Here is a 22,162-nt window from a genome sequence, read left to right as displayed (position 1 = left end):
TGGGTTCCCAATTGAATGGTTCACACACATTTGTGTCAGATAAGGCACTTAAGGTCACGCGTGACAACTTACAAGTGATTGTTAACCGTCAACACCATGCTGCCATGGCAGCATTCCCACCGTCTCACCCCGTGTGACATAGAAGTCATCTCTGATACAGCACTAAAAGCTGACCTGGCATGTTGGTTGCTCAGATCGTGTTTCATTCCATGCCGACGAGGCACTACTCATGAGACCAACGCTTAAATGTTGTATCAAGAGGGACGTTCGTACTCCGTAGTCCGTACGGGATCTGTATTTTATTTCAGATCATATTTTACAGACCCGGCCTAATACAATTCAGGTTATGGCATTTTCCTTCAAATTAAATAGAGAAATAATTTGGGAACATTTAACGTTTATTTTAACAATTTAAGTCAGTAACATACCGTACAAATATCTGCAGCAGACATGTTTTAGACTCAGTCATACATTACATGAAGACTTTTGAACTTTGGTAAAAAAAAAAAGATTTTCAACTAAAAAGCAAAGCATGGGTCATGCTTTTAGTCGAACATCTGTTATTTTTATGCAGTATAAATTAGCCATTAGTAGTAACATAGGTATTAAAAAAAGTTACATTCAAAGTTTATTCTATAGCACACACTCAAATGTCCCTGTAAAGTGCCTATACAGTATTATGCTGCTGGTGCGTAGTAGTTATTACAAAAATAATAATCCAACAGTATCAATCACAGCATGTAGGCTGAATATCATACATCTACAGTAAAAAAAAAGAAAGAAGATAAAGTGGCAGGTATGAGGGCAGGTAGGACATGAGAAGCGCCTCAGACCTCAGGGCCATTTGCTTTTCTTCCGCTTCACCTTACCGTTGGACGCGGGGACATCCAGCGACTCCAGCCGGAAGGGGCGTGGCAGGACAGACTCTGCGCTGACAGAGTCATGTTGTAGCTTAATGTTGGAGCTACTGGTGGTCGGGTGGGCCGTTCCATTCACCAGGGGAGGAGAGTGGACCCCTGCAGGAGAAGAGCTCTGTCAGTGGGGACAGCACCAACACCAGAAGGGGAAAATGTGGAAATGTTAACCATCCCATCAACGGTTGTGATTGTTGTCAGCTTCATTTACTGTAGTTCGTTAGGTCACGGACCCCCTAACTCTCAGAGTTACAGAGTCCATTTCGTTCCTAACATCATTTTGCTATAGGAAACCCCTCAAGGACCCCTGAAGAATGTTATTACTTTCAAAATGTGAGCATCTATTTTCGATTTACCAGTTAGTTAAGTGGTTCAATCAAGATGACCCTGAAAGAAGTGGTCTTACCGAGGCCCTTGGATATTTCACCACCCAAAAGTTGACTGGCTCTCTTTGACTTGAAGTAGTTGCTAGCGATATTTTCACTGTTGCTTCGGTCCAACATTTCCTTGTATCTGTCCTCCTCCACCTGACAGAGAGATATGAAGGATCCATTGACCATTTTCACACAGCGTACATGTTTCTCAATGTCATCCTCGGTGAGTATTAGGAACCCCACTGAGAATGAATTAGGCAATCCTGTATTCTTTGAATTTAAGTACTTTGAGTTTGAGTGCTGGATTGGTGCATGGATAAAGCACACATACCATATTAAACTCTTCAATTTCAACACCTGACCCTCCACGTGCTGGAAGTCTAGGAGCGATGGAGGCCACAGCTAAGACAGAAACAGACAGAAAGTGAAAGTGTAAATGACAGAAACACGATCTGCAATCCACACATTGTTGATGCCGTTGCAGAAATCTTTTGTAAATCTATGAACCAACCTAGCCCTGTAAACATGACTCTCGTATTCATACGAGAGTCATGACGCAACTTCACCCTGGTTTTTGCAGACGCTACATTTACAAATAATTAAAATATATAAACATTCGCATTTCAAATATAAAGTACTCACAAAGTGTCCCACGGGTGTTAGTTAGTAGCAGCGCCAGCGATTAGAATTTCTGCATCCTGCGTTGTTTAATAAAAAGCATTTTTATCCGAGGTGTTATTTTGCCATTGGCTTTCAACTACGCGCCCCTATCGGTCGGGAGGAGGGTGGCACTCGGTGTGTTCGATATAGGTACGCTGACCGCCCTGCCAATACAGACTAATAGGCGAGTGCGCTCCCGGTGTGCAACTGTGGATTTCCCAAACGAACCCCGTTTGAAAAAAGTAGCCGGAGAGCTCGGACAAAAATGCTTTTTATTAAAGAACGCGGGACGCAGCAATTCTAATCGCTCGCGCTGCTACTAACTAACACCCGTGGGACACTTTGTGAGTACTTTATATTTGAAATCTGAATGTTTATATATACGGAAATCTTGTAAATGCAGCGACTGCAAAAAACAGGGCAAAGTTACTGCATGACTGTCATGATAATTATCATGGCAGTCATGTTCCAGGGCTAGAACCAACCCTACCCTAGTCATACTACAGTGTCACACAAAAGTATCAAAAACAGATTATGCAATCAGGAATTTTCCTTTTTTTTTGTGGGGGGGGAGGGGTGAAAGTTGTTAATTGTGTAAAGTAAGTAAAAGTAACCAATGGAAAAGCTTGTGACCAAATAATAACTACCGGTAGGCCTACGCCGGAACACCAAAATGGTTGCATCCAGAAGGGTTAAACACCCAAAGGGGTTCTCGTCCTGAATGGGTTAAAAGTAAAACATACCAAACTTTGTGATTTTATTTATTTTTGAGTGGTGCAACCACTCCAAGGAACAGCAATGTCCGTGTCTGTGCGCCTATGTGGCCATGAGCACCAGTATATGACTATTAGTACCAGTAGGGGCGCTGTTTGCCAAAAAACAGAGAGAGATAGTATTAGTGCTGCACTGGTGAGAGAGAGAGAGAAGAGGAGGGGGGGGGGGAGTTGCACCACTCACTCACTCACCCACTTAATTACAATTTACAACATAACCTCCCACCTCACCTGAGGGGAGTGACGTTTTCTGCACCACCACGTCAGGCAGCCTCCAGGTGGCGCCGTCCTCGTCCCAGGTGGCCTCTTTCCTCAGCCGGTCCAGGTTGCTGTAGTTGCAGTCGCGACGCACAAGGGGCACCATGCGCTCCAGCAGGCCCTGCAGAAGCTGGCCTTCCTTCTCCAGCCTGCGAATCGTCCCAAGGTAGTCGTTCCTCTCTTCCTCGAACTCGGCGTGCAGGTCACGGATCTCCAGCTTTGCCGCTTTCAGCTATCATTAGAGATTGAGTTTGATGCCGATTTCATATGGTGTCGAAATCAGTGTCACATAGAAAAATACCTTAGTGTTGACACGGGCAAAACGTAATGATGTTTCGGAGACAAGAAACACTTTCCTGGGGTTTTTTTATGTGGGTAACTAATATGTGTTATTAGATATCTTAGTATTTCAAAGTGTCTGATGTCACAGACACTGGTCTCACTTCCTTCCTGGACTACATCAAGGTTAATTAAATAAGGTTAGGAAGCGAAGACCGTACGGTGGACTCCATGTTGCTCACTGGAAGGAAACATGCGCAGTTGAGACCAAGGAAGGTGAATGCGGAAGTGTTGGCTGCATATAGCCCATTGCGCATGTTCCTTTCCTTCCAGGGAGCAACATGGAGTTCACCATACGGTCTTCGCTTCCTAACCTTATTTAATTAACCTTGGACTACATGTTGTCTCAGTGAGACAGCCCTACCCCTCTCCACAAGGTGGAGTGAGTGCAGCAAAGCATTATGACCATTGTAGTAATCCAGCAGTGAGACCAGTGTCTGTCATCACAGACACTTTGAAATACTAAAATATCTAAAAACACATATTGCACACATAAAAACCCCCAGCAGGAAAGTGTTTCTTGTCTCCCAAACATAATTAAAATAAGATCTGGTTGCAAAAGGGGTGAAGTGGCCCTTTAACTGTAATATAATTATTTTACCACGGCTACCAATGTTATAACATAAAACATATACAACAAGTAAGACGCGCAAACGCGGGAAGCGAACGCAGCTCGTGTGTGTGTGGTTGTGTGTGTGTGTGTGTCAGGGGGGCAGTCAGCCAGATATTTCGTGAAGCCTCATTTGAAATCGGTAGTTCATATAATGGCCTGTTGTGGCGCTGGACCGGACCCAAAAAGCCCCATAGCTCCATAGAGGCCCATGTATTTTGGCCCAACTTCACCTAGACTGTATTACCTTAATAAACATGGTCATGAATACTTTCTTCTTCCAGTCACTAGTTTAAAGTCTCATTTCTAATGTCATAATATTCTTTTTGGAAAATTATGGTCCCATTAATTAAAAAAATGACCATAAAGAAAAAAACCCATCGCGTATGTTCTGAGGGGCGTGGCTACCATTACAGTCTATGATCGGGATTCCCCTCCCACTCGAGTCAAAATAAAAACCAACGGAGAAGAAGGGGGGAAGTCCCGCCTCGTTGTCTGGGCAGCCAATGACCAGCTGGTATACAAAACGGAGCCAGCCAATGGCCAGCTGGTACCAAAGATGGCGACTTACATCAGGAATTAGCATATTATTACAGGCTTCATTTTACGTTCATGTTAGACCCGGGGAACGCTTTGTCCATATTTTTTACAGTCTATGGTGTGTGTGTGTGTGTGTGCTACAGCTGCGCCCTGTGTGTGTGTGTGTGTGTGTGTGTGTGTGTGCTACAGCTGCGCCCTCTGGTGGCGGGCGGGTGGTGTCACAGCGGGACAGACACACACACACACACATACACAGACATGAGCAGCAGGGTCTCATAGTAAGTGGCTCACTGCGTTCGCAATGAATTATAAGGAAACGATACTGCTCTTGCCCTATGAGCCCTTGATAGCATAGCTATTCATGTACTTTATCGTTCACTCACATTTCCTTGGATCTTGCCAAGCATCTGGTTTTTGGCGTGGACCTCCTCCTGGATGGAGTCGTAGACATTGAGGAGCACGTTGTCGCTCTCCTCACTGTCCTCGGTCAACGCCTGGATGAGCTGCATCTTCCTCTGGTCAGCCAGGGTCTTCCTCTCTTGATTTCTAAGCTGAAGCTCCTTGTTCCTGGCCTGCTCGCCTCCGACCACCTCCTTCTCCAGCTGTTGCAGCCTGGGGAGACGACGGAGAGAAGGAAAAAAGAAAATCAACAAAAGCTAAACAAACTCTCATACTGTAAAGATGATCAAATAAACTAAACTAAACAAAAAAAGACTTGGGGGGGAAAAATGTATCCGCTCATGAGGAAGCTTTAGGATGGAATGGAATGCAGGCCAAATAAACAAAATGAATGTGGGGCGCACAGCAACCACAGGGTACCAGGAGTGGCAATTGGAAAGGAGATGAATATAAAAATCATAAGAAATAACACTTATATAATATATTTCAAATTCAAATGATACAAATTCAATTGATTCAGAAGATTGTGTTTTTGAAAATATCAAAAATAGTCCATCTATTAAAGCTCACAACGTGTTACATTGTGACGCATAGTGTGAGCTTGTCAGCAATTAGTTTAAATCGGTTTTGCAATACGGGGCCAACAGCCAGAGGCTATGGCTATTTGGCAGTCCATGGCATGGAAAAGTATGGTGATCCATGTAATAGGCAATTTGGTAAATTGTCTCACCTTGCATAATGTCATATCACAAAGTTTTCATTCAAGATTGATTGTGGAATGTGGATATGTGTGTACATGTACATGATGTCATCATAAATACCTCTGTAGGACATGTTTTTGGTCCAGCGGTGCTGGTGTGGTGATGAAAGATGAGTCCCCGTGTTCCTCTCCCTCTGGAAGTCTCTGGACACTGACCGCTGGGTGCGTTGCAAGGGTCTCACTGCCCTACAGTAGGATGACATTTCAACCAACTAGACCAGTGGCTCTCAAACGTTTTAACCCATTCTGAACTGAGATCAGTTTCATACGAGGTTTCCACTGGACACACGCTGGTCTGACGAACCCATTCTGACCTGAGATCAGATTCTAAAAATGTCAGTCGTTCTTCGATTTTTCAAAAATGGCAGACCTACAAGCTCGTATCGCGCCACTCGGTGGCGCGATATGAGCTTGTAGATCTGCTATTTTTCAATAGCTAAAGCATAACATGATGCTGACACCAAAATGGGTGCCCGGTCAGAATGGGTTAATTTCAAGGACCTCTCAGAATTACAGACCTGTAAGGATTCACTTTTATTTCTCAACCCCACAAAATAACCACTGAACTAGATTAACATGTTGCATTCCTCCTCCAGTTTGCATGGCACTGCTTCGAACTTGAATAAGACTGTCTGAGAGATTTCAAATTTGAAACTTGTGGTTTCCTTAAAATGGCTTGTTAGCATTCTGCTGTGTCTTGGTTTTGATATGGAATGATAATGATGCCAACAAACAACTTGAAGGAAACTGAAGGACAAATAAACCAACAAAATGTCTTTATATTCTAAACACTTGCATTAAATTTAAACACTTTCATTTCAGAAAAATATACAATACTATGCAAAAAACATCATATTATGATGTTTTTTGCATAGTATTGTATATTTGTCTGTCACTAAATGTTTCAATGAATTGAATACAGGACCGCAATGTAAAAAAGCCATAGTGCTTTCTTGTTTCAACTCTTTCAACATTGTATTTACAATTTGTATTAACTGTACTTTCTGTGCTTTTTTTTGGCAAAGTGTTCATGAAGTAATCAATCAATTCTTTACATCACATGTTATTTTCAGATTATTAAAATCAGTTTTTGGCAATGGCAAGTTGACATGGTCATGAAGTATGTAATCAGGCTTCTATTACCTTTGACTGGAGCAGCTCTTCAGCAGGGCTTTGGCACATAGCTTCAGTGTTGTGGGAAGAGTCTTCCTCATGGATATGACTGGAGCCCCCTGACATCAAGGTATATGAAAAAGAAGGTAAAGACACCAACGTCGTTTTCACTATCACACAATTCCAGACGGCAGATTCGTCGCCCCATGGGAGGCAAACTACACCCGGAGCTCGGTGACCAGCTCATGAACAAACACTATTTCTGAATGGCTGACATTTGTAAAGTAACGGGAATAGCTTCTGGAAAATAACAGAAGACGTATAACACATTGTTGTCTGCTGTGTTGCTTTTCGATGTGTACACTGTAATTTTATAGAGGTAACTAAAAAGCACAAAGTACGTTTCTGAACATACCAAGTATCGCAAGACTCTCCACCGTTTCCTGTCTGGCAGTCATATCTCGCGATACCGCCGAGACAGAAACAATACCTGCCACTGTTTTGATTGATTGATTGAAATATTTATTAACAGTTTGTAGAATTTACAGTACATTTTAAGCACAAACTCAATACAAAGACTGTTAACTGTGAGTGGACGACCCAATTAAGCATTACACTTGTTTACAACAGGGTCCAGGTGTTTAGATCCTCAAATAAAATTATGTACTGTGCACATCGTAAGGGGGCGATTAGAAAACAACATCACAAAAATCATGGGTCTTCAACAGGGGGTCCACGGCTCCAAAGAGTTAAAACAAGAGGATGCCACATTTTATGTGATAGGCATGTTTTTTTACATTGTTTAAAATTTTTCCAGAAATGTATGAATCCAAAATTATATTGGCAAAGATAATTGGTAAACAAACAAACCAAAAAACCTGTAATTTACACAACACTGATGGTATGGTAGTGCTGTCAAACAAATAACCCAAAACCCCCCCTTTTTTTTTGTTGTGAACATCGAATGAGAGGCTTGTCATTAGCCAGATTGAGCACAGCAGGTGAGATTGAGATTCTGGAATCTATCAGGCCAGCACACTGTGCGATTCAAGTCACAGGCAGTGGCACATTGCCACACAGGCAGACACACTCCACATGCACATTGGAGATTTGAACAGTCAGAATGTTCAAATGTGTTTATGTCCCCCACAGACCTAGTGGAATAATACAATATTTTTGTATATTTTTGTAAATATTGTATTTTTATATACAATATTTTGGGGCAAAAAAAAAAAAAAAAAAAATATATATATATATATATATATATATATATATTTTTTTTTGGATGAACATCGATTAGTCGACTATTCGACTAATCGAGGTCAGCCCTTAACTGATAGATTCGGCTGAATAACTCAGTGGTTAACAAACATTGATGAGACAATCGGCTAAATATGGTGAGTTAGGCTTATAGCTTTGAAAGCCTCCTATTTGGCTTTGAAAGCCTCTTTTGTAAAAATATGCTAGACATTTTTATATAGGTACTGTGCTTTGTCTGTCTCTCTGCAAAGTCCTAGGCCTTAAAAGACCCCTAAAATAAATGAAACATCTCCATGTATCCAAGTGTGGTGTATCCTTTCCTGATGTTTTTTTTTATATATCTCACTGCTATAAACTAATAAACTATAATATGTTGCTCCAGATGCTTTCAAATTACTTTATAAGTGAAATCAATTGAAAACAGAACTGTGGTTCTTGATCTGATCTGTGGTCTGTTGTAGATCTATTAATAAAGCATGGAACTTATACTCCTAGGGACGAAGGTTACAGTTCAGACAAACGCAGTCACCATTTAGTGTATTGTCGCTGTCAGGTGCAAACCTTGTTATTGCGTTATTGGTTCAACATTAAAAAAAATCTACAGACAGACTCAAAGGACGACTTCAACTTATATTCATATGATTGGTCCTCAGGGTGGAATAGTAAAAAGGAAATTAAACTCGGTCTGTGTCTCATAGGAGGGCTGCGAATGACACTTCAGAAACCCACCCACGAGTGATACAGACCGAGTAGACAAACGTGGTGCCATATTATAAATGAGCATTAGTGAGGACCAATTCAATTATATGAAGATATTTAGAAAATGGGTAAAGTCGTCCTTTAACCACTTTCACGTTCATTTAAAAAAAGATTATATATCAGATCTGGAGGCTTAAATAGGGCATTAATCTGCCCAGCAGTCAATATAAGATGTTATATGGAGGTTTATCCACCTGAGACAGGGTTTATATGGCATGTGTGTCTAATACCATTAGTGGAGGCAGAGCTCCCTCTGCTGGCCGAGGCCTTCTCCAGATCAGACAGCTTGATCTCATAGGAACATCTGATGGCAGCAATGTCTTCCTGAAGCTTTGCCTTGGATTCCTGTTCTGCATTGTACTCTGCCTGCAGTTTGGCCAGCTTCTCCTCATACTCCTGGAAGAGGGAGTTCAATAAAGACAGCAATAGCACAGGAAATTAACTTCTATGACCATATGCCCACTCTCCAAATAGATTAGGATAGTGTGACCATATTTTCAAAAACCCAAAACCGGGACACCCTTAATCACTTAAACCCTTTTTTATGAGTTTGTAGATCAACTATTTTTGCTACTTTTGACAATGTCTGTTATTTTTATGTTCCCCTGGTGTTTATCACTAGGTATAGGGGCCAAACATAATTTAGCACACTGAACTCACCTTTCCACAGAACAGAACATGATAAACATATGTAAGCCACACTCAAAACATGTACAATTATTTAAATTGTGATGAAAACCAGGACAATGTGGTGATGAATGTTGACAACTGGCCCCGGGACAATCTAGTGTTTTAGAGATATTTGTCAGGACGAGTCGGGACACCCATCTGCTAATTTACTTTCTTATGACTTGCTGGTCGTAAGAAAGGACATGTCATCACCTGGATGGTGAATGGTGATTGGGATTAATTTCAACCCTGTTATAAATAATGAGGTTCTTAAGTGTATGCTGCATGTGATAGACTTAGGTGAGTTACTGGTTTAGGAGGCCTACCTCTTTAATATTCTCCTTCTCTTCCTCTCTGTAGCTCCCCCGAGGCACTGAGGAAGCTTCAGACATCTGACGGGTCAGCAGGGCTACATACATACAGTATACATGGTAGGAAAAGATGAGTTGGTTTGACAAAGACATGATTTAAGAAATATCACACCGTTCCAGCATTTTGTATAACTCCTTTAAAATGTCTTAGTCCCCGAAAGTTAATACGCACGGTTTCTGAAAATGCAACGGTTGCTTTCCAAAATAACCTTGACGACAGGGCTCGTATTCATTTCTATTCATATTCATATTTGGAGCGGTACTTGCGTGATTTAATTTGAAAGGTCCTGGGTTCGATTCCCGCTGAGGACGCTGTGGGCGTGTTCTCTCCTCCGCGTCATCAGTGCCCATACCCGAGGCAAGGTTGGCGAAAGGGCCTTTCTGTGTGGAGTTTGCATGTTCAACCCGTGTCCTCTACGGTAGGTACCCTCACAAAAAACATGCAGTAATCCTGGTCTCTAAACTACCTCCCCCTGGCCAGCCGGGGCGCCTGATGGAGGGGAAAGGAACTGGTCTGAATAACGCGTTCCTTCCAAGCGCTACATCCGGCCGGGGTTAACACCCCCGTCAGGTGAAAAGAGGCAGCTTGAACTCCTCATGCATAGAAGGAAGCATGAAGTCAGTCCGCTGCCCCCCCAGGTTGGTAGAGGAAGTGTAGCGCCCAGGATTACATTAGATAATTGACACTGGGTGAAAAAAAAGTTTAATTAAAAAAGAAAAATGGTGGCAAAATGACCACCGTGTGAACATGGTGAATGACATGACACTCACCCGACAGGTCAGTGGTGCCTAGCTGGCCAGAGACGAGGGCGCGCAACTGCTTGATCTCCTCCTGGTACTCTCGGAGCAGGGCGTCCTTGGGGTCCTCGTTGATGCGGGGTCTGTTCTGGATGCTCTTGGCCCGGTTGGCGTAGCGCAGTGTGCTCAGGCTCTCCTCGTAGTTGTTGTCGGCCGGCGACAGGCAGGCCACCATGAGTGTGCGCGTGTTGCCCCCGAGGGAGTCCTGCAGCAGCCTGGTGAGCTTGGAGTCGCGGTAGGGGATGTACTTGGAACGCCCGTCCACCAGGGCTGAGATGACGTTGCCAAGGGCCGAGAGGGACAAGTTGATCTTGGTGGCCTCGCGGAGACGCTCTCCTGTAGCGCCGGTTTTGGACTGGCGTTCGCTGCCCGCCAGGTCCACCAGGTTGAGTTTACCAGCTCGTAGGTGGTTCTCGCCTTCAGCATCTGAGGGTTGATAGCATTGGATTCTTTAGCCACCATCCATATTATAGGGGATATATTGGCCAAAAATAGCTCATCTACAAGTTCACAATGTGCCGCATAGCGACAGTGTTGTGAGCTTGTAGATCGCCTATATTTGATGAAGAGAAAGTGCTCCAAGTACAGAGCCAACTCAGATCCAGCCTAACGGGTTTAATAACAGCTACATGGTCCTTTCTGGTTTAACCACCCTTATACTGCATTGACCGGAGTCTCCCAGGGGTCTGTAATGGGACCTCTTTTCTCTCTACTCTCCAAATCTTTGCAGAAAATAGCTAATCTACATCTACAAGCTCATATTTGTACATGGGCTAATTTTCAGAATGTCACACAATGTTCGCCTAATGTTGCAGGACAAGTCAGAACAATATTTCACTGCTTGTACTTGCATAAGTCAGTGACAAATTAAACCTCTTGAATCTTGAATGTTCTAACATACCTGCAAAAGGAATGCTAGGGTTCTTGTGGTAAATCGTACCAGCACCATTCCTCCTGTATTTTAGCAACCACTTTCTCTAAATGTCTGTCAATTGAGGAAGAACATACACTCACTTAAAAAAAAAAACTTAACATAGCACATACCATAGAAGCGCACACACAAGTTTGTGCTTGCATGTTGTCCTGATTTTAGAAGATTAACTAGCAAGTTGCTACATGATAATTGAATACAATGCCATTTATGTTAAAGCTTAACATACACGGACTACACATGTATACTATTATACAATACTGAAAACAAACAGACCCGCGAGCAAGTCAGTCATGTCTGCAGTGTATGGATGTGCTGTGTGAGTGTTGTGTAAAAAGGTGTAAGGCAACTGCTTCAAAGGGAGGAAAGAGAGAAAATGAGAAGTTGGAAGTCCTTAAATACCTTCCCAAAACCCAGCTGGGTCTGATGGCCTGCTCAACTCTGCACTGATCACTAAGGCGCTAGCCAACAGTGGAGTGGAGACAGAGGGCATGCCCCCTGCCATCACATACATGACCTATGTTCACAGTTCACAATGTAGGGCAAGTGATTTTCTTTGGTTAAAATAAGTGTTAAAAGGCACTATATTGTGATAATACTCATTGGTATAGACTAGAGTGTTTGTTCGGCGTCAGGAGACTCCATGTCTCTCCAGCTTTTTATTAAACAGAAAATGCATTTTATTTATTTTTATCCCACGATTTTGTAACCCATTTTTCACCCCTGTGTCAATTATCTAATGTGATCCTGGGTTCTACACACCCTCCACCAACCTGGGGAGAGCAACGGACTTGAACTCATGCTTCCTTCATGCATGCGTGTCCAAGTTGCTCCTTTACACCATGGGGGAGTTTCCCCGTTTGGACATAGCGCGTGGAAGGAACACGTTATTCCAACCAGTTCCTTTCCCCTCCATCAATGCAATCCATTTTCAAGTCGGGATACCAATTTTATCCAATCAGGATAGAGAACTCAGTAAGGATACATATATAAATAAGTGAAATTGTAAGTGATGACACAAATAAATGAGCAGACAACATTTGAACTGGAACACTATACAAGTTAAGCTGATAAATGTCTACTTTCTCCTGATGGGCTGATTTGTCACCTACCTATCTGTTTATTGAAGAGGTGAAGAGACAGGGGGTCCCCTCCTGTTATTGAACAAACACTCTATAGCAATGATTACCGCTACTATCAGAATATAGTGATTTAAACCTTTTGTTTTTATAACCAACGTTTTGTTTAACAAAAAATATCATTACCTTTAACAATTAAGCCATCATGAACCGTGAACATAGGTCAATGTAGCCAGTCTATTACTTCAGTCATCTATGTATGTGCGCACACACACACACACACACACACACACACACACACACACACACACACACACACACACACACACACACACACACACACACACACACTAAACAAAAACAAGGGACAAAGAAAAACAGACAAAAGAGTTACCGTTTGCCGCTTATTAATAATGGATGTAATGAGAGACAATTTCAGATGCTAAGAATTGAGGCCGAATCGCAAACCGAGGACTGTTTGTGAGGTTCTGGAATGTGTGCATAAACAAGAGAATTGAGTTATTTATAGTGTGCAGTTATATAATACATGCCACTCTAACTGTGTCCAAGGAATTAAAATATCTTGGACATATCCTCTCTGACAGTGACATCCAGCGACAGAGTCGAAAAATATATGCTCAGGCCAATATGTTTTTAAGAAACTGTTCTATGTATGTCTATCCATCTATGCTCAGTAGATGTAAAATGTGCACTATTCAGGTCACCCCTCTATATACAGCCCATCTTTGGTCCTCTTACAGAGTAAAAAGCAAACGACTTAGAGTGACATACAACAATGCCAAGATGTTACTTCTCCGTGTTCCTAGGTGGCACAGTGCCAGTCAGTTGTTTACCTCTGTTGTGCCCACCTGTGATGAGGGCCCTAAACGGCATGGCCAGTGTATGGAACTACAACCTCCCCCGTCAAACCAAACTCAGCTTATTCTACGCAACGGTAGAGTCTGTTCTCCTATACGGCAGTGAATGCTGGACCCTGAAGCCAACCCTGCAGAAGTCTCTCGATGGGTGCTACACCAGAATGCTGTGTGCAGCACTCAACATCAGTAAGAGCACACATGTTACCAACACAAATCTGTATGATGGAATGCCACAGGTGAGCCAGAAAATAGCAGCCAGGAGAATGAGACTATAGCAGGACACTGCCAAAGACACCAAGAGCTGCCAACCAGCAAACTAGTGCTGTGGGAACCAACACACGGGCACCGGTCACGAGGAAGTCCCACATTAACATAATGTGGATGTACTCAAGAACGACGCAGGAGCGCAAAGCACCAACGAGCTGGCCAGATGTATGGAGAACCGGGATGACTGGAAGCAACGATGGACGACCAGTCCTAGAGAGTGATGCTTTGTTAAGACAACTGATGTACAATTGTATGCAACGCCTGGAGGTGTCTAGTAACAGCATCATAGTGGCACTAACGGACCCTATCAAGAGCTGTTACCGGGTCACGTCCAGGCAGATTGGGTAGGCCAGGACTTTTATTGCACTACTGTACTTTGTTTTGTATTTTTCCATGTTGTTTGTCTTTTATGTTTTTTTGTATGTTGATCTTATGTGATATGGACTCCTGTCTGAAATAAAGATTACGTGTTGCAGATACAGAATATTCAGATCCAAACCGCACCAATGATTCGTCATGCAACTCCTTGCAAACAAACTGTTGCGAGTAGTTGCATGAAACCATTATCCCCAATGGCAGTTGCAAGGAGTTGCATTAGTGTGACATGTCCTTAAAACTGTTTTGTTACAAGGAGTTGCGTTGGTGCCGTTTGGGCCTTAAGCAGATATGTGGGGGACAGATAGAGGGAGAGAGAGAGAGAGAGTGTGTGTACCAGTGTTGCAGATCTCTAGGTGGATGGTGAAGATGGAGTGAGAACGAGAGGAGTCCTTGTTCATCAGGGTGTAGCCCACGGACCGGTTCTTCCAGCCTCGCTCCATGATTCGCTCACACTCCGCCACACTGTGCACCGTGTGCATGGAGAGGTCTCGCACATACACACCGTGCTCTGGGTGCTCCTTGAGCTGCCATTTACCCCACACACACACACACACACACACACACACACACACACACACACACACACACACACACACACACACACACACACACACACACACACACACACACACACACACACACACACACACACACACACACAGTGCAGAAAGCTTAACCTTGAAGGACTTGCAATACTAGTTTGCTCTTCGAGTCACCTAGGTAACAAATGGTGCAGGAAGCAGTTATGTTTATGTGTTAACAGTGGTCTAACAGGTTTCATAATCAGTGTTTTATCAAGAGACATCAGATTGTACAATGAATTAATGGATTCTTACCTCCAATCTTTGTTTGGTGTCAATTCCTAAAAGATCTCTTATCTCTTCATTGTAAATCTCTAAGTAGGAGGCCCTCACCAGGAATTTTGTATTCTCTGCACACTATATTGCAAATAATAAATAAATAAAAACACATACCGGTAGGTCAACATAACTACTAAATATAATTTTACAAGTAGCAATAGTTGGATATTCACACCATAATATTAAGGCTTGAATGAGGTAATAAACTGAAAATAGAATTCTGGGTGTCCCGTTTCATGTCTACCTTTTTCCTTTGACCTACCTGGATACTTTCAAAGATGTGCTCAAAGCCCCGTGGTATGATCCCCCTCTGGGACACAGGGTCAGACACCCCCTGCATTGTAAAAGACTTGCCGCTGCCCGTCTGTCCATAGGCAAAAATGGTTCCATTGTACCCCTCTGTCACACCCTGTGGACAAAGAAAACTGCCTTAAAGAGTTTTTATATAAAACTTTACTTGACAGATAATTAAACTATTTAGGCCAGACCTCAAAATTTAAAAAGAATCTTCTAAATCCTCCAGTTTTCTGAAATAAATATTTTCCTGATTTTTCAAAAAATAGCAGACCTATATGAGCTTGTAGATCTGCTATTTTTCAATAGCTAAATTATAACTGTTTAAAACACGAAAAGGGGTTCCCGCCCCAAAATGGGTTAAACTATTTGAAGTGCACCCTGCTGACCTTGACCTGCAAAATAATCACGGTCATTGGTAAATAATTAAGTCTGGATAATTTGCAATGGCATCTAGGTTACATGATGTGGCATAGGCCTACATGGTTTAGCCTAGTGTCTTGCCACAACATGCCACTGTATTGTGTTTCAGATTGTGAACTTAAGGTGTCCAATGACCTGTGAGCTAGTTGGTATACTGCCTGGCTCTGAAGACAGATATGGAAATACATTTCATGCATTAAGATATATTATGGATAAACAAAAGCTTAAACAATGGTTAACGAGCCTACCTCAACCAAAGGATATGCGATCTCATTGTACATCTGCTCTGTGGTTTGCTCAATGAAGTAGGTCCCATCAAAGGTGAACTGTTTGGGGGGCTCATCCACGACCCCAGGTTTCTCAATGAAACACTGACAGTGGAGCACGTCCAAAGTCACCACCATCTTACAGTTGAGAGCTCTCTCCCTATCATTCATTGGCCTGCATCTGACCACCACCTTGACTGACTCTGAGCCCATCCTTCAATGTCCAGTTATGTCCACTCCACCAGGGTTTTGTACAAAAACAGACAAAGACAAAACTGCTGAATAGGCCTACCAGCAAGCTACATCTCTACTTAGCCTTCATGCAAACGGTTTCCACACATTGGCTTAAAAAAAAGAAAACCTTAACATGCTCCATACTCGAGTCCAAAGTTTGTACAAACATTTGTCTGTAAAATACAATTAGATGGCACTATAATAATAAACCCACATTGAATTTAAATTGTCACATTAACAAAACATCCGTCATTTAACCTGTTCTCCCGTTACTGTCTGAAGGTGTCTGCTCGGCTTCTCAGCTTCAGTTAATTAACCAACGCTATTAGCCAGTCACATTAGGTTGACATCCTGGACTGGATTCACAACTCCGTAGGAATCCAATTTGAAAAGCCAATGCTCACTGAATGACACATTGTGGATGAATGGATGGGATACTAGCAAGAAGCTATTATGTGTGTATGTGACACACCGTGACCAAAGCGGACAGATGGAAAACAGACAGACACAATTCGCTCTTCTCGTCCAATCCCCAGCCATTTCTCGTTTTCCCACAGCGTCTGAGGTTGCTCGGCAACCGTAAACAATGATTCACAGGTTGCAATTGGCAGAAATCTGTAATTCGAACACACAAAATAAACTGACAACATTTTCTCAAGACAATGCAAATTTATGTCTCTGCAATACAATTGATTTACATTAGAAATATAAAACATTTTGTATTTAAAAATAGGGGGGAAAAAAATAGTAAGACAGGCATACTTTCTGACGCAAACACTGGTATGTTAAGAGCAAACATTTACACATATTAGAATGTGCATTGTGTTTCACAAAGTTTGGAAAGGCAACCAAATAACGGGATTTAACCACACACCCTAGCATCCTAATTCTGGGGGGAACAGATCTAAAAAATGCACCACATTGTGATGCATAGTCATCTTGTAGATCAGCTATTTTCGGCAAAAATATTAGGTGTAATGGCTAAAAAGAGTGTACCGAGTACATAGACAACTTTAGTTTACCGAAAAGGTAGGCTATAGAGTGTCGCAGTCCCGCCCCCTTTCATGACGACGCCAGGCCCAGGAAATGAATCCCAATGCATTTTCCCCATAGACATTTCAAAAGGTATTTATTTAAAGACGGTTACGCCACGGACAAAGCCAACTCGAGTCGTGACAGATCATGACAAAACACACAATATTTTGGACCAAACAAATAATTACAAAGAAGAAAAACAACAAAAAGTGTTGCAACCTGCCGGTTTTTTCTACTTTCTAATTCTCGTTTGTTGTCATGATTTGTCACGACAAGAGTTGGCTTTGTCCGCGGCGTAAACGTCTTTAAATAAATACTTTTTGAAATGTCTATGAGGAAAATTAATGGGGAATAATTTCCTGGGCCCTGGTAGGGGGCGGGACTGCAACGCTCTATAGAGGGTTTAAGTGGTTAAAAGCTAGTTCAAATATTTGTGCAATAAAATAAGTATCAATATAGTCAGTCACTTATGTTTCATGTTCCAGGGGTATACACACACACACCAATGTTGAGGGTTTTAAACCCATTGTTTTCTTTGGTCGGCGTTGCCTCTTCTCACGCTCTTGCGTAATCCTGGTGGAAGTGGCCTGGCAGAGGCAGGGCTCTCCTCCCACTCATAGCAATGGTTGACACGGGCACAGCTCAGTGGACATGCCAGCTCATCCTGAGAGTCCGTGTAGTGTTCTATTAAGGCAGCTATTGAACCGAATTCTGTCTTCAATTTCTGGCACAGGAAAAAAGTGAATGACAATTAGAGGCAGTGCTGTGAGGCAGTGCTGTTGTTAAAATAAGTGGTTGTGTGTAATGTTGTTGTAACTCCAAAATGACCATCTCCCTGAATGCAAATACAGTAGTATTAACAATTCACAACAGGCTGTAATATATTTTTTACCATTGGTACTTTTGAGTCGATGGAACTTTTGGCTTTCCGTACCTTCAACAATATCTCTCCCCTGGATCAATGCTTTGATTTAATGAATTCCAGAGTCGGAAAAACAGGTTGCCACAGTCATTAAGGTAAGCTCATAAACTTCAATCATCTTTAAATGACATGGTTGGTTGGTCTGTTACTCACATGGCATTTAGCTAGAGTTCTGAAAAGGAGTAATCTGTGGAGTCTGCATTGTGACGGAAAACAGTCCAGTGAAGTCTGTATTCAATATTTTCCATTGAGAACAAAAGGCAACAATTTCATTTCATTTACAACATTCAATCAGTTACCTCTAGCAGGAACTTTCCCTTGCGGGTGTTTTCAACGAGGTAGGTGACAAGGCCTGACGGGAGGCGAATGATGAGAGAGCTGCAAGTCTTTTTTTTGGGATGTGGACACAGCAGATAGGATCCCAAGACATCATCCACAAGCAGGGATGAGCTGCTATCACTGTAATCAAGGACACAAGCCTTAAGACACCGACTGTCCTAAATACAAGATCAGGTTCAGTATTGCAACAGTTTTTGGTCCCAAATAGAACATTTATCCAAAGCAGAATCATGTTTACAAAGAGCTTCAAACACCATACATACAGACACACAAGGTGCGTATAGAAGTGGCTAGCACCACTCAAAAACAACATATCCCAACAATTACAAGTACCATAACTAATAAAATAATTAGGCAGTGATATGTTATCCACTATCCAGTATGACACATCCTCCTTTCGGAACCCGGTATACCCTTGTGTGTTTGGGACAACGGTATCCTTTGGTACCGCTTTCTGGTCTCGAACAAATTTAACGTCTTTACAGTGCCGATTTCAAGGCTACTCACAACTGCATTAGGGTTAGTTTAGCTTGTGGTGAGCAGTGCTACTTGGCATTGCCATTCAGATGTTTAACGCTGATCAACGCCGATCACCATACATTTCAACCTCGTATGAATCTGATCTCAGGTCAGAATGGGTTAAAGTCCGAGAGTGGTACGAAGCGCTGAATGGGAAAATGCATTGAGCTTCAAGGGACCCAATTTACCGTGGTCCTGGAAGTAATATGGAGCCACTAAGACAGGCACGACACACATAGGCGGAGCTTGAAGTTGACGCTGGGGGGTGCGACTGCTTGGCCAACGACACCTGCGCGCACGCGATTTTTTTAACCTTTATTTTATTATTTTAGCGTTTTTACAATGCCCTAACCCCTAAAAATGAGTTATTTAGGTAGTACAGCAGCTCACACACATGCACTACAGCCGTACAGCGAGTCATCATATCATGATAAGAGAGAGGATTACAAACTACAGTCGGAAGCCAGAAGGTATTAAAGTTTAAAAAAAATAAATAAAAAACCCCCCTTTTTTTTTTTTTTTTTCAGGGGGTGCAGTGCACCCCCTGAACCCCCCCAAGCTCCGCCCATGACGACACATGTGCACCACTCACGTTGCGATACCAGCCCAACACCAGACCGCCTCTGCAAGTGCTTCTTCCGTCTCGGCCAAGCTGGGAGTGTGGGCCTGCCGCACTGCTATCTCCCCACCCTCCTTTCCTGTTTACACACAAGACGTTCATGAGATACAGTAAATTCAGTAAATTGAACACAGGGGTGAAAAATGGGTTACAAAATCGTGGGATAGAAATATATATTTTAGAGATACAGTAATTTCTTGGAAATTCAGATGATCATATTCCAAGAAATGCCCCAGGGGCAATATTCTGGCAAGTTTGTTTGCTTTGGATTATATCCCATGTAATTCCACGATCAAGTGGAGTGAGTGAATGGAATGCTGTTAAAACATAGGGATGACATACTACACAACGCAAACATTGGTGAAAACTCAAACTCAAGCTCTGACATGTCAAAGATTTGGTGCAACAGTGAGAATATCCAAATGCAAGTTGCTTTTATTTATTTCAGACCCGTGTGAGACAAGAACCTTATTACCCGGTACCTACACCGTGTGAAGACAATCCACTTAACATTACTATTACAAACCAACACCACAAGAGGCAGTGAGTGAGAGCCCATCACATTATCATTGAGGTTTTGCATTACCTAATCAACTCTTTCACTCTTGAAAGCGCTCTTTGAACAGTTGGCCCACCTTGTGGTGAGTTCAGTCGCTCCTGAACATTGCGCTGTTTGTGGGGGGTGAAAGTGAAAGAGCGATATGCCCCCGAGCGCATTTCTTTATTGCGGATGGCTTTCTGTCGCACTAGAGAGGGAGAGGAAGTGAAGGAGGATTCTTCTCTTCCATCTTCAGAAGACTTTGTTTTTTTCTATGGAGGAGAAGAAACATGAAATAATAAATGCTACACAATGTTGGATTTGCATTTGTCACAATTTACAAACTCACGACATGTCACAATGCATCATCACATTGTGAACTTGTAGATCTATTTTCACTCATTTACATACAAAGACGTATACAGAGTTTGAGTGAATAACAGCAGTAGTGCCACCCCAGATCCTCAAAGAAGACAGAGCTAGATGACAAATGGGCTTTCAGGTCCCAACCTTGGCCCCTGGTAGTAACCCTCTGAATGGGGCTCTTCTGAAGGACACCAGAGCGCTGACACTGAGAGGAAAGCCGTGGTTGAGGAGTGAGGGGGTACGACGGGGCAGGGAGCCAACAGACTCCTGCATGGCCTCTTCTGGGTGTTTCTCCAGGTAGGAGAGCTGAAAACAGCGGCAAAGCAGCAGGTTCAGGAACTGGGCCTGAAGGAGGAAGGGGAAAAAAATCACACCCGTGTGAACCGAGTGGTGCGATATAATTACAGCTAACCAAGGGCACAGCAGAGACAAAGGGGGTGTGTTGCGGAGCGATCTTACTGCTCTGGCATGCCTGGCCTTGAAGAGGTGGCAGTATAGCTGGGCATCGGGGCTGCCTGGGTTGTGGGAGACAAAGGCAAACTGGGAATCACAGGGACGGGCAGTGGTCAGAGACACTCTACGCAGAGCATGGGCCATGAGAAGGGTCTGAGTGGAAACAGATGGAGGCTATGTGAAAACAGAGTCAGAGATTCAGATTGTTGTTGACTAAAGCCTATAAATATTTTTTGTTGTTGTACACATACATTTATATATCCTTACCATCTCATCTTCATCAAACATTTTCACTCCTTTGATTGAGAATTTCAGGGATACAGGCCTCCGTCTCTTGCATGTCTGATTAAATTTAAACCAGATTTGTTACAATACAGCTTATTATGACAACTGTCACCACATATTGCACATAATATCCAGTAGTAGTAGGTTCATTCTTACTCTGAGGGCCTTCAGTTGAGTGTGCAGGTGATCAATCTGCTCATCCAAACAGCAGTCATCCACGGGAAAGGAGCCAACATACTGTGCGACAAAGCCAGGAAACAGAAAAGATCGAACCCCAAAGTAAAACAATATAAAAACTTAGGAAATAATCGTAGCGATGAAAAAACAACATACCTCTGCTGATCGTGTGACGGTACCATGTTCGCTGGGTGTCTCACCCATGGTGCCTATTGAGGCCGTCTGAAAGAATGTAGGCTATTATTGTTAAGACTACACCTGTGCAATAAAAACAGATCAAACAAAGCTGCCCCTGTGCCGTGTTTTTTCCCCCTGACGTTGGCATTAATAGTTGTATAGTAGTTGTACCAGCATCGCCTCGTAAGCCTATTATTTGCGCTCATAGATATCTGATGACTTTATTGTAAGTTACGAACGACTAGTTTCCAATGTATGCCTACAGGCTACACAGGCTACAGTTCAATGAGTGCATTATGCGTAGGCAATATACCACGTAGTTTTCTCATGACAACGGGCGCGTTCGGAAATGCGCCCTGAACGCACTGGTGTGCTCTCTTGTCGTTCGTTTATTCAGTGCACTCAGTGCGTTGTCGTTCGAAAATCCAGTGCGCTGCACACCGGGTGTGCCGAGTGCACGCACTGAGCAACCCTACCCTGAGGGTAGGGTTGCTCAGTGTGAATGGTGTGTTGTAACTGGTCGTT

The 22,162-nt window shown here is 42.8% G+C and overlaps 2 protein-coding genes across 3 annotated transcripts; both read right to left on the bottom strand.

Moving 5' to 3' along the window:
• Window positions 1-521: 521 nt before the first annotated feature.
• kif17 (kinesin family member 17) lies at window positions 522-17,324 on the bottom strand. Its single transcript, XM_083771331.1, has 14 exons — window positions 15,956-17,324; window positions 15,253-15,399; window positions 14,967-15,068; window positions 14,465-14,654; window positions 10,571-11,023; window positions 9,755-9,837; window positions 8,990-9,155; window positions 6,771-6,859; window positions 5,689-5,813; window positions 4,852-5,080; window positions 2,953-3,211; window positions 1,614-1,690; window positions 1,321-1,441; window positions 522-1,016 (listed from the first exon to the last, which is right to left on the bottom strand). The coding sequence occupies exons 1-14, from the start codon at window positions 16,184-16,186 to the stop codon at window positions 835-837; spliced, it is 2,454 nt and encodes an 817-aa protein (XP_083627457.1). The 5' UTR covers window positions 16,187-17,324; the 3' UTR covers window positions 522-834.
• On the bottom strand, window positions 17,322-21,854 carry sh2d5 (SH2 domain containing 5). Of its 2 annotated transcripts, XM_083771332.1 has the most exons (9): window positions 21,617-21,854; window positions 21,440-21,520; window positions 21,266-21,340; window positions 21,005-21,151; window positions 20,690-20,890; window positions 20,277-20,451; window positions 19,615-19,720; window positions 18,464-18,623; window positions 17,322-17,966 (listed from the first exon to the last, which is right to left on the bottom strand). In XM_083771332.1, exons 1-9 carry the CDS (start codon window positions 21,662-21,664, stop codon window positions 17,760-17,762), a joined length of 1,200 nt encoding a protein of 399 aa, XP_083627458.1. In that variant the 5' UTR covers window positions 21,665-21,854; the 3' UTR covers window positions 17,322-17,759. The 2 variants fall into 2 exon arrangements, with proteins under 2 accessions (XP_083627458.1, XP_083627459.1); XM_083771333.1 differs by lacking the exon at window positions 21,005-21,151.
• Window positions 21,855-22,162: the final 308 nt, after the last annotated feature.

The sequence above is a fragment of the Protomyctophum parallelum genome, assembly GCF_964188405.1.
Source record: "Protomyctophum parallelum genome assembly, chromosome: 8".
Classification (NCBI taxonomy): Eukaryota; Metazoa; Chordata; class Actinopteri; order Myctophiformes; family Myctophidae; genus Protomyctophum; species Protomyctophum parallelum.
This window is presented reverse-complemented; position numbering and strand designations above follow the sequence as displayed.

Coding starts and splice junctions, on each gene's coding strand:
- sh2d5 (XM_083771332.1), bottom strand. CDS start 21,664: ATGGGTGAGACACCCAGCGAACATGGTACCGTCACACGATCAGCAGAG. Junction 20,452..20,689: donor GGTTACTACCAGGGGCCAAG/GTTGGGACCTGA, acceptor TCTCCTCCATAG/AAAAAAACAAAGTCTTCTGA. Junction 19,721..20,276: donor GCGACTGAACTCACCACAAG/GTGGGCCAACTG, acceptor GTGTGTAAACAG/GAAAGGAGGGTGGGGAGATA.
- kif17 (XM_083771331.1), bottom strand. CDS start 16,186: ATGGGCTCAGAGTCAGTCAAGGTGGTGGTCAGATGCAGGCCAATGAAT. Junction 9,838..10,570: donor AGGCACCACTGACCTGTCGG/GTGAGTGTCATG, acceptor GTATGTATGTAG/CCCTGCTGACCCGTCAGATG. Junction 3,212..4,851: donor TTGGCAAGATCCAAGGAAAT/GTGAGTGAACGA, acceptor CTCTAATGATAG/CTGAAAGCGGCAAAGCTGGA.